At 45.9% G+C, this 12,150-nt stretch overlaps 1 protein-coding gene across 3 annotated transcripts in view; it reads right to left on the bottom strand.

The window, feature by feature from the left end:
- LOC142567938 (papilin-like) overlaps positions 1-12,150 on the bottom strand; it is a 604,722-nt gene that overhangs the window by 266,182 nt on the left and 326,390 nt on the right. For all 3 annotated transcript variants that reach the window (XM_075678027.1, XM_075678026.1, XM_075678025.1), the window contains exon 5: positions 7,341-7,565. In XM_075678027.1, the coding sequence (XP_075534142.1) occupies positions 7,341-7,565 (225 nt within the window). The remainder of the gene's footprint in view (positions 1-7,340; positions 7,566-12,150) is intronic.

The following is a 12,150-nucleotide window of genomic DNA, read 5'->3' as shown; positions in this document are numbered from 1 at the left end:
TGACGTCGTCTGGTGGAGCTTCCTACGGGAACTGCTGCTGCTTACCTGCTGCCACAACGTTGCATGAATGGACGAAAATCCCGCAACGAGCATTTATATCGAATAAAGCAAACATTTCCTAATTTCAAAAGGCGTCTTGCGTCTTTATGAAATTGCACGTGGCAGGTATTCGATCGAGGCTTGTAAAGGTAGTTCGCAATCAATTTTACTTAATAAACGATTTCGCGCGAATACCACGCGCGGTCGAGCTGTAGAAACAATAAAAAAAATACAGTGCAGCCGGCGTGACGCGTACCAGCTAGCATTCAAAACGCGCGAGCAAAATACTGAAACCGGAAGTGTGGTTCAGGTATTCACGCCGGAGGCTTGGTGCGCTGCAGTCAATTGGGCCGCTGGGCTCTATGGGAGTGTCCGCTCTTGTATTCCCTTGTTCATGCTGCTTGCAAGTCAACAGAAGGTGGCTCTGCGTTTCGGCTTGGGAAGCGCGCACCGTGATCCGCTGATACCGAGCCTGCGCTTCGGCAACCGGAGAACACCTCGCGCGGTCGCCGCCATGGAGGAGGGTGAGGGGGGAGGGGTAGACGCAGTGGCAAACGGCGGCGGCTAGGCGTTGCGGCTTGGGCAGCGGCCCATTATCGATATCAGCAGCCACCGAGGCGGCGCTCCTCCTTCCTCCATACGGCGCCCTGCTTGCTGCCGCACAGTGGAGGCATTGGAGGAGGAGGAGTGAAGAGAGCAAGGCTCGCACCGTGTGTAAGGGATGACGCCAGGAGCGCGCGCAGCTAGAGCAGCACGCTGGCCCCGGCTATGGAGCTGGTTACGGCGAGGCACAACGGCGAAGCGACACGCAGTAACGGGCGCCAAAGAGCTGCGCTCTAAAAGGAGGATAAGGGATCATGTTACCGCGTGGTGGCTGTGATGCTCGATTTTCCGATACCACCATTCTGGGCAGGAGTGGCGACACATGCACCGGAGGCCTTTTTGAAACGAAAAGCTTCACTACGCTAGCCAACACCGTGCTTCGCGCGAGCCGGTGTATGTCGGAGTGCGAGTGACGTCACGCACGGCGCAGGTGGCCGCCGCCGACTTCGTCGCCTGACCTTTCGCCGCTGCCGCGCGTGACATCACGCGCGGCGCAGGTGGCCACTGCCGCGCGCTATGCGTCATCGTTTGATGTTCGCCGCAAGCGCGTGTTTATCGCGGAGGCCGACTATATAGCGCTTGCCAGAGAATAGGCGTGCACATTCGACATGTAAGGAGAAGAGAGTGATACTACCGATACACAAGTGCCACTACGGGAGTTGGCTGAAAAGGAGTGAAGAAATGAAAGCCTGAAAGCTCAACGAGCGTCCGAGACACCCGAACAACGAGAAGAACGTCTCGCTAAACGATGCAGCAAAGCCGAGTCTGAAACGCCAGAAGTACGACAGGCACGTCTCACTAAACGGCGTGAAAAGGAAGCTGAACAGCGACGTTCGGCCATGTCAGCTGAGGTTAGCCAAGATGGTGAAAGTTCCAGAATTGCTGAGCAGTTGCGAAGGAAGAATGAAAAAGCTAGAGCCGAACGAGCTAGTGAAACACCCGAGCAACGAGAGGAGCAACCTTTTACCGCTTCGAGATATCCAGGCTTAACCTTAGCTAAGCCCCAGCAAATTTTTTATCAAGATGAACACAGATAGCAGTATAAATGGCACTTTTATCTCAATAACTGATGCTGATTTTGACTTCCTGTGCAGCCGCCTTTGATGTACACGTGCCTGTTCTTAAGGACGACGGATTTGTGCGACCATCTGTGACTATTAATGCAATTTCTGTAAAACCACACGCATCACCGAACTTGCCGCAATTTCCTACTTTCCTTCCCTCCTCTCTCTCCCTGTGATCTTTGTTTTCCCCTTTCCCATTCCCCCGGTGTAGGGTAGCCAACCGGACGTTATCCTGGTTAACCTCCCTGCCTTCTACTTTTTTCTTTCCTCCTCCTGTTCTTTTTTCTTTGTACGCGCATGCGTGACAAGAGAACATACATGTACGATTCTATCCTTCCATTAAATAGTTGTAAGTACCACTTGTCTTTGTTCACCTTTCTTGTCTTTGTGGTTTTTACTGCGCTAAGTTACTAGTTCAATTATGGAAAACAAACTAACCCAACAATCAACTCTTCATATACGTGCAATTTAAATGGCATTGGCTCTAGTCAGGCCCTTGCGGAACCCCATATTTAAATGGCCGTAGAGCACCATCTGTGTCGCCAAATTTAACCATCGGTTCTCTGTCACTGAAGTAGTTTATCTTTAGAGTTTGAAATTGTCCACGAAAACTCAGTTTTTCAAGTTTTTCAAACATTGTATGGTCAATCGTGTCGGAAGTATTCCTCAAACTGAGGAAAACCCCAAACACCACCTTCTTTTTATCGAGCAACGTATTGAAGAAATCACTAAAGTTTTCGAACAAAGAGGCAGTTCCCCGACTGCGTCGAAAGTCGTGTAGTGATTCGGAAAGTATTTAATATTTATCACAATACAGACAGCCTACACTGGTAAACTGCTTTTTTTTTACACACAAGCAAGTGATGAAAGAATGGCTACTGACCTATAGTTATATACTGTTCCTTTTTTTACAGCTTTTTTAAACTGGTATATAAAGGAATACCTTGAGTGCATTAGAAATTCTTCCAGTTTCCAGAATATTTGCGTTAATATCAATGAGAAGGTTTTTAACTTTATTGAAATTGTTTACTATATCCTAAATGCGGATGCCGTCGTAACCTGGCGCTCTGGTGAGAGAAACTGCTCTAAACAAATTATGCACTTCTATATCCGTCATTTCAGTCGTGTAGGCTGAGTGTACGCTTGAACGCAATTTTCGTCGGCCACCGGCTTTGGTCCCGTAATCTCTAAACACTTCCAACAATACACTTGTTAAATTCATCGTTTAATTATATCTCATCTCTCCCTGGAAAATATCGCCTATGCTGCGTTTGTGTCGTCTTCCTAAGAATTCACTTCCCGGGATTTCGTTAGATTTCCCTTTACAATGAGAAAGCTTTCTTATATAACATCTGTTTCTCATTACCGTTATCATTGCTATCAATTTATTTCTCGTTTGTCTGAATTTCTGCTTAAATAGTAAGTCTGTTTCATTAGTTTTACTTCATAAATTATCTTTCTCAATGTTTGGTCCCAAAAGTTCTTGATTTACCCATGCTTTGTTGTTCTTCCTTGACTCTTTTGTACTCCTACTTCGATTTAGCATAAAAACCATTACTCCTGAATACAAGTTTTTTAACAAGCCTGCATAAGATCTGCACGATATTCCAATTATTTTTAATATAAAACTTAATTGGCTAATTACTTAAAATTGTTATCTTTTTAGTGTGCTCGACGCGTCTTGCTGATATTCTCTAGGAGCTTAAGAGCAAAAGGGGGAGTTCGGTAGTTCATGTAGAGTGCAGAGCATACAACTGCTGCTCACTTCGCACAAATTTTGTGACTAATGGAATGGTAACGCAATAGAGAACGAATAAGGATTAGGTGGTGAGCCGATATTAGAATAGTGTTGGCCGAAGTTACAAAGATGTCATTGGAGATCCCTGCGAATGGTTTTGGTATCGCAGAGAATGCAACTATGATGATTATGATGATGATACACTATTGAAAAGAGCGTGCTACCCAAAATTATTTGTATTGTTTCTCAAAAACACCACGAAGGCGTTTATCTATCTACGCACTTCCGTGACGTGCTCTGACTATTCCAGGGTGTGCACTTCGATTCGGCTGCCTGCAGGTATTGTGCTATCCTTGCGACCAATGGCTGTGGCGAAAAATAAATCCGAAACAAACATTCCAGAAGGCGGCCCAAGTTTTTCGGTAATGCTGCGAAATATTGATCTCTGTATAATTGTGCGTGTGTATGTGTGCGTACATGGATGTGTGTCTGCGTGTGTGCATGGACTCGACGATATTAGGACAAAGCGAGAATAACGAATTTCCTATGCGCATACATGCCACATCTACTTGTTCTTTGTGGGTCACATCGTGCGCTAAAAACACAAAGAAAAGAAGAGAAATGGGTAACAGATTTTTACGGCAATTTATGCACGCAAAATATTACGTGTAAGTTGGCAACTTTGTATGTCAAATCTAGACATAGAATACTGAGACGACGGCCGGCGTAACGCAAGGATCTTATTCCAATGGGAATCCCTTTTCTCGCTTCATCAGTGGTCACATTGGCACTCGGCCTACTTGGACAACAGGATCCGCCGACCATGAATGGTGAGGCATAAAAGTAGCGTAGAATCGAGCGGAAGGAATCATTAAAGAAGTGCGGCGGATAATTCGCAAGTACCTAGGGCCAGTATAACGTACACATTTCTTCCAATCGATTAGGCGCCCCTGCTATCATCCGTTGGTCACAGCCGGCCGATCCCGTTCATAATGAAGGCGAAACGCAGCTCTGACCAGTGATGAAGAGCGAGAAGGCATTACAATGGCACAGAATCGATATAATAGCGTCACGTAGTAGGGACGGTGAAGAGAGCAGGAAAACTTAGAATGACGAAACTAGCGTTTTATTGGGCGAATCTGTGCGCTCACGAATTCCGTTCACGATCTTGACATGGCTCAATGCCGCCACATAGCGCCAAACACAAATCGGCCGCAGACAAGCTGCTGCACTAGCCGGCGGACAACTTTCTGACGCATAGAAGGGAAAGCTACGGGAGCGCAGCTTTTGCGTGTGTTTCGCTGCGCCAGGTAGTTAGCAACGGTTTACACCACTGCTCGTTCCTTAGATCAAAACGCGGAAAAGAAAATCACAAATATGAGTTCCATTGAACGCCCAACGGTGCATTTTGTCCTATTGTGCTGTTGCAAATAAGATGCTTAGGTTTCCTCTTCTGCAGCTTAAACTGACGCGGCATGGGAATGTGTATTTTTTTTCTTTTTTTTCTTCAGGAGAGCTCTTATTTCTGCGCGATTCGCCTCCGTACCTTTCCATTCATTGCATAGCAAAGTCGCACGCGATTACAGCGACACTAATAGTTACAGCTCAGTCATATCAGCGAGCGCTTCGGTAGTCACAGCGCAGAGGAAGCTGCAACACGGTGTAGCCTGGTGTGGGAGGTGTAGGCCTTCTGCTGAGGTGATGACGCAGTTTTCGCACATGGTTTGTCGTTCGCGAAGGCTTAGCCTGTGACGCCTCGACGCCTACGGAGTGCCGCTTGAACATGCATACTGCTTCGCTTGCGATGGCACAAAAAAAAAAAACTGGGGCAACGAGAGACTATGGCAACGACAAAGAAAGGCAGCGACGTGCACGTGCGAATCTCGCTTTGGTCCGGCGACAGACAGGCCAGGTGAACAAGAACACATTTGGCGCGTTAGCGGCACACGCTGTCCACTGTGCCACTCGCATTCCTGAAGCTGAGCGCGTCGGAACTCAACGGGCTGCCCAAGACACTACGCAGCTGGACCAAAATATCGCACCTTCACTGAAGCGACTTGGCAGCAGGACGCCGCGCGCCAAGCAAACCTGCAACACAGTCGCCGACCCGCAAATCGTGCGCCTTTCGCAGCAACGAACCATGAGCTGACCAAGTCATTCACTAACAACGCGTTTGCCTTGTACGGTCTGCGAAACGCCTGTGGTCTATGGCGGATTTGCTCAGTGCTCCGGTGCGTGCGATGAACACCTTCTGTGAAGACACCTTTGACTTTCGTTTTCTGCCGATTCCTATGAAAAAGGGGAGAAGCCGTAATTTTTTTATGCTTTTAGTTTCGAGAAGCTAGAGTCATGTCTTGCAACACTCGCGTCCCCCTCTAATCTTTAGCTTTGCCCTCGGTTTGGCTAACCAGCCACCAATCACGCGCCATTAAGCTTTTGGGGAAATCGTGAGCGGGAAAGCTGTGCGTGCCACATATATGAACTAACCAATCAACCAATAAATAAATAAATAAATAAATAAATAAATAAATAAATAAATAAATATAATGCTATTATAGTTCCCGGGAACAGGAACGTATCGTTTTTAGTGGTAAACTTAAAAGGTTATACGCAAGACACAATGTACAAAGAAGGCAAATGCGGTAGACAAAAACAATGCGAGATAGAGAAAAAAAAATACGGTAAAAAAAGAACGATGAGGCGGGCGTAAAAGGGAATTAATTATGCAACGTCATTATCCACACATGCACAGAACACAGGGAAGGAACTCTGAAATATGTCAACAGATGTAGAATACTTATATATATTTTATGAAATCGGTGGCATATAATAATGACTACTGCAGCAAGAATAATAATCATAACAGTAATTATAGTAACAAAAAGTCGCAGTTTCGACCGACAAGGGAAGTTTCACTTGTGATAGCAAATTAGTAGACAACTAAAGCAGTTTTATGGGCTGTATAAGCAGGTAAACATTCTATTACTGCCTAAATTAACAAGCATGGTGTCACGCGCCAGCTGGCAAACGTACAGGCATACCACTCGATGAGCGCGTACACTCGCTGTCGAAACGCTGGCTTGAGGAATAGCGGCAGCGAGCGAATTGACCTTCGTGCTGCCTTTCGCTTCAACGCGAACTAAGCAGCGAGAACACATTGCGCACGAAACTATGAACTCTTGGCGCCCCTAGACTCCCTGTACTCACCGCAGATCGCTTTCAAGAGCCCCGCAACCGCGCTCAGTCGCACCATACGCAGCTGTCGCAGGAGGGGGACCCTTCCTACCCCCCCCCCTCCTTCCCCGGTGCTTTGCGCGCGCGAGGTCAAGCCAGTGTCATCGGCTCATCCTGCGCACTTTCACTTTCACCTACAACAATCGGCGCGCGGCCGCTGTGTTATCGTACTTGCACTTTATACGACACATCACGGTGACGCCGACGGCGAAAACGAGCCTGGAGTGGCCATATTATTGCTATAATAATAATAATAATAATAATAATAATAATAATAATAATAATAATAATAATAATAATAATAATAATAATAATAATAATAATAATAATAATAATAATATGCACCACTGAATTTCCGGTATGGGTCCCCAGTTTCAAAAAGCGAGATCGAAGCAGGACTGGAATATCAATTCTGCACATCGGTCGAACACCTGGAAGACCTACAGCCAGAAGATGGTTTGGCTCTTCGTAGCGTTCTTCAGAAGAACAATTTCAGTTGTCTATAGTTCCATTATTTCTCAATGTTTTTAGGTGTTCTGGCACGAAAACGCTTCTTTGACAGTCACTTCTCCGTAGATAGACTTCTTTCGCCGTACATATCACGCATCACACACAGCTGAAACTGTTTGATTATGCTAAGGCAACGCTCACGCACAACTCACCGTCAAACTCGTGCGGCTCGAGCACTGAGCTGGGGACACACACGTCGTCCAGGTGGTGCGTGATCTCCCTCGAGGTGTCCTCCTCAAGTGCGTGCCTTGCCAGCACGCTCACGTGAGTGGCGTCGGGCGCGCAGACGGACAAGTGCTGCGCCCCTTCCCCGTGCTGCCCGCAGCGGTGGAGAATGGCGTAGCTCCCGTAGTCCGTCGCAACCACGGCCAGCGTCTCTGCGTCGACGCGTAAAAACTCGTAAATTCAATGCTTAAGGATGCTCAACGGCAAATTCAACAAGGCGTAGGTGACGCTTCGCTAATCAAGCCATCAGATAGCGTAAGAATGGACGAGTAAAGAGATTAACGAGCTTGTAATCCTAATGCCTACCTTATCACTACTATCATGCGCCAAGATTTAAAAATATGCAAATGTCCCGTAGGTGGACAGAAGCGAGGTAATCTCGTTGGCTGTCGCTTGAACATACTCAGAATATCTTTTTATTCAACCTAAATACATAATAAGTCTTCATTAATTAATCAACTTCACAAATATTGTAATTAGATTAAAAGTGTCAATGAGAAAATATTAGAGCAACATGAGAAACTCCCGATACTGCTTTCTGTTGCCCAATACGTGCTACATAAAAGTATTTTTCCGAGCGTAACGGACCCCTGAAACCATGAAAATTCGGACAAATTTTGTAGACCCGTATGGTACAGCTAATTTTAATCACTCGCACCACAATTTTTGTGAAGCGTCTCATATTAAGAGAGCTACGGACGATTACAAGTTACCCTCCTCCATAGCCATGCATTTCCTTCTCAACTCGTTCGCCGAGGGATCGGGGCTAAGCTCCACCTTCACTGGCCCTGCGTCACGATGGCACGTCGTGTCGTCTACTTACGTTTCTCGAGGAGCGAGCGCGCGAAGCCTCTCTAACCTCTCCGACAGCTGCTTGGCAGTCGACCCCAAGCGACAGCTACCGAAGCAGCGTGCGTTGCGAGCGTTCTGTCGCAGCGCCAAACGTGTCTGGTATTCCGGTAACCACAGGTGAGCTGGGCATATCGACGGATGGGTGGAGACATAAACTCACGCTGCTGAAGGAACATTACCGTAGGCGTACGTGAGCTGCCTGATCGGTCTGCACGGTCCAGCCATCCCATGGCGCATAACCAGCCAAACAAAGAGCTAATTTTGCTCCAACCAAGTGTAAAACATTTGAAACATTTACAATAACAACGTGTTAACTATTCTGCTCCTGCGTAAAATTTACACAAGCAGCAAAGAAGAATACACTTCGTTACTGCTGGTGTGTGCGGTTGAGCTCTGTGCCACCAGGTGGCTGCAGAGCTTTTACGTTTTCGCTTCTGCTCGTCCTGTGAAACAGCACGGTCAAACCGCCACGCCGTGTCTCCTTGCGCTTGTATTCACCTGAACACCGGACTCGCGAAACGCTGTTGTGGTAGTAATCTTACGGTGTAAAGAGAGGGGGGGGGGTGCGCAAACGCAAGAGGGGGGTGCGCAAACGGCGGCCGGATAGCGACAGTCCGATGTGCTGCCGCCACTCCGCTCCTCTGCTTCCTTGCAGAGGGACACGATGTCGCAGCTTGACATATTGTGAGTCGCTATGTTTGCAGCTCTGAACTCAACAAAGTTGAATCATGGTGTTCGCCAAAAGACTGAGACCGAGTCTGACCGCAGAGCTCTGGTCAAAACGGAGTACGTTGTAACACAAGCAGACGATAGTTGCTGTGTGCCAGATGTGCTTAAGTGTAGTGAGAAACCGTTCTTGTGTATTTTGTTTCTGTTACTGTCTTTTTATAGAAACAAATTAACTAACATTCCAACTATTACGAACAACATTTGTAAAAAATATTGATGACCCGCCCTCGGCAGCCAAACGGATAGCTCGCCCTGCTAACGTCATTGGGGCAAATGACGTCAAATGGGTAGGGGCGGCTTAAACTCAGCCGAGCGACGTGCTGTTATCGGCAGCGATGTAAATTTTTAACACCTTATCATAAATTGCACGCTTTACGAGGAGCCGTTAGATGCCTCGTTAATCATCAGAAGGATTTACTCCAACGGCTCAATACGTTTGTACAAAGTCGTCGAAATCGTTTCAGGGTCCCCTTACTTAAGCCCTCGAATACATGCGAAGTGCCTCGAGAGGCCGCTCGCACGGAAATTTTGCGTTTTTTCACACTCAGAAAAGACCCTTTATGTAGCACGTACTGAGCACCAAAAAGCTGTATCGGGAGTGTTTCATGTTGCCCTACAATTTCATCATTGACACTTTTCATCTACCTATAAATTTGAGAAGTTGATTAGTTAATTAAGACTAATGTAATTAGGCTGAATACAATGTATTATCTGAGTATCTTCAAGCAACGGCAAACAACATTACCTTGATTGTGTCTACTTACGCGGCATTTGCATATATTTAATTCATGGTGAAATAGATGGGACATCCTTTGTATAAAAGACGGATAAAGCGGCTGCGGGATGCATGGGCGTCCAGAATTCCCCGGAGCACGCGTCGCAAAAGCGCTGCCTGGAGCATTATGCTCTCATACAGAAAATAAAGACACAATGAAATTCCATTTATTATTATTATTATTATTATTATTATTATTATTATTATTATTATTATTATTATTATTATTATTATTATTACTATTATTATTATTTTTATTATTATTATTATTATTATTATTATTATTATTATTATTATTATTAGTCGGCGGCAATTCCTTGCCACAAACTGACGTTTGTCTCTGCCCAGGAAATTCGAATGACCATGCGTCGTCCAGCCCGGTTCATACAGCCATCTTCCGCCAGCGTCCAAGTGCGATAATCGTGGTATCAAGCCTGCTCAGCAAGATTGCTACCCCCCCCCCCCCCGCCCCCGACAGGCCAGGGCACCAGAGGGGCGCTAATCGTCTCACCGTCACCTATAAATGCACGGACTGATCCACAGCCTTCTGCAGTCGGCGGCAATTCTTTGCCACAAACTGACGTTTGTCTCTGCTCAGCTGAGCTAAGGCTCGTAACTGAATTGTTTAGTTTCTGCGTGCCGCCGACTGCTCTAGAGGGTCTATTTTGTGCATTAGGGTTTGTGTAGCCTCCTGCGACAGCGCCGTGCCAATGTCGTCCAGTGCAGATTGCTCTCATCCTCTTCCTGATGATGGCCGTTTCATGTGTTGCAAGGAGTGCAAAAAAAACCTTTCTTTTGCGCTCATCATGTTCAGGAATCGCACAATCAACGTTCATTTCGATGGGTTTGTCCAAACGTGACACATGGAAATTTCATTGTCGACAGGGAAAAACTGACCCTCGGCTACAGATGCATCTGTTACTCTTGAACTTGATGCTATGCAAAGCCAAATAGGAGCTATAAATAAAAAGCTGGACGGTCTCTCTTCCCTTACATCTGATATCAATTCATTGTTATCACGTCCTGCTAAAATCGATCAGGTTTTCGGCTGATGTCGACTGTTGATACGCTCCAGTCTTCCATGAATGAGATTCAAAATTCAGTTACATTCATGTCAACAAATTACGGCGATTTTCCGGTTAGAATAGAAGCAAGTGAAAAGAAATCAGAAAAGCCAACTCGGAGGTTTCATCACTCACGCTCAAAGTGCCGGAGCAAGAGATCAAGATCCAGTCTTTGAAAACTGAAATGAACAACCAGGAGCAGCACAGTCGCCGTTTAAACCTCGAAATCCACGGCCTTCCTGCTGCACCTAATGAGGACTTGCGCACTGCTGCGGCGAATCTTACCAAAAATTTGACCATCAAAGACTTCGACAGCTCTGGCATTCTTGCCATCCATCGCTTACCGAGCAAAAAGAAAGATAAAAGTCCAGTCATTCTGCTTAAATTTGCTTCTGTATCTGTGAAGGAAACTTGGGTGGCTTGTCGCCACTTATGGAAAACTGATATTGACCACAAGCTTTATTTTAATGAGCACCTTACAGCAGCAGACCGGGAACTGTTCTGGTTTGCCAGGAAAAAGGGAAAGGAAAAGAAATATAAGTATGTTTGGACCAAGGACGGAAACGTGTTTGCTAAGAAGGAGGAGGGTGGGCCTCTTTAATCCGTGTGAACGACGTGAATGATCTGTTGCGCTTAACGTAATTGTTTCAAAGCGGTCTATCATTCACTACGGCGATCTTTTTCAAAACAATCTCATGGCTCTGTGTGAGAGTTTGGTTGACTTTTAAGCACTCGGTCGTCAGTTTACCTTTCCACCAACAGTTACCACAGTTCATGTTAATATCCGCAGTTTGCGAAAGCATTGGGACAGATTTTGTACTTGCGTGGATAGTACTTTACATAATGTGGACGTTTTTGTTCTTACTCAACTAAATATATGCTCGCCGAGATTAACCTTTCCACTCTTACAGGATTCGTTTCCTTTTGGTTCACTCGAGACACTCAAAGAGGTGGGGGGATAGCAATTTTCGTACAGGATACTTGGAGTGTGGAACAGGTAGTGGCTGATTTTTTTAGTGCGGATTATTTGGCACTGAACATTTGAAACCAACTTAGCCATATGTCACTCTTGGCAATATATAGACGTCCCTCAAGTAACCTGTCCTTGTTTCTCAATGAGCTGGAGGCACATTTACAAAGGACGACGTTAGGACGACAAAGGACGAATTTCAATATACATATTGTTAATCCAACTGTAACCTCGGTATGCGATTAATTAGATATCATTGCAAAACATGGCCTTGAAACTATTGATATTCCAACTAGGGAAGAATTACTTCTCAATAATTTAGTAAAGTCTTGTATTAACCACTTCAA

Source organism: Dermacentor variabilis, unplaced genomic scaffold (assembly GCF_050947875.1).
Source record: "Dermacentor variabilis isolate Ectoservices unplaced genomic scaffold, ASM5094787v1 scaffold_15, whole genome shotgun sequence".
Taxonomy (NCBI): domain Eukaryota; kingdom Metazoa; phylum Arthropoda; class Arachnida; order Ixodida; family Ixodidae; genus Dermacentor; species Dermacentor variabilis.
The sequence above is the reverse complement of the archived record's forward strand: the minus strand, read 5'-3'. Positions and strand labels throughout refer to the sequence as shown.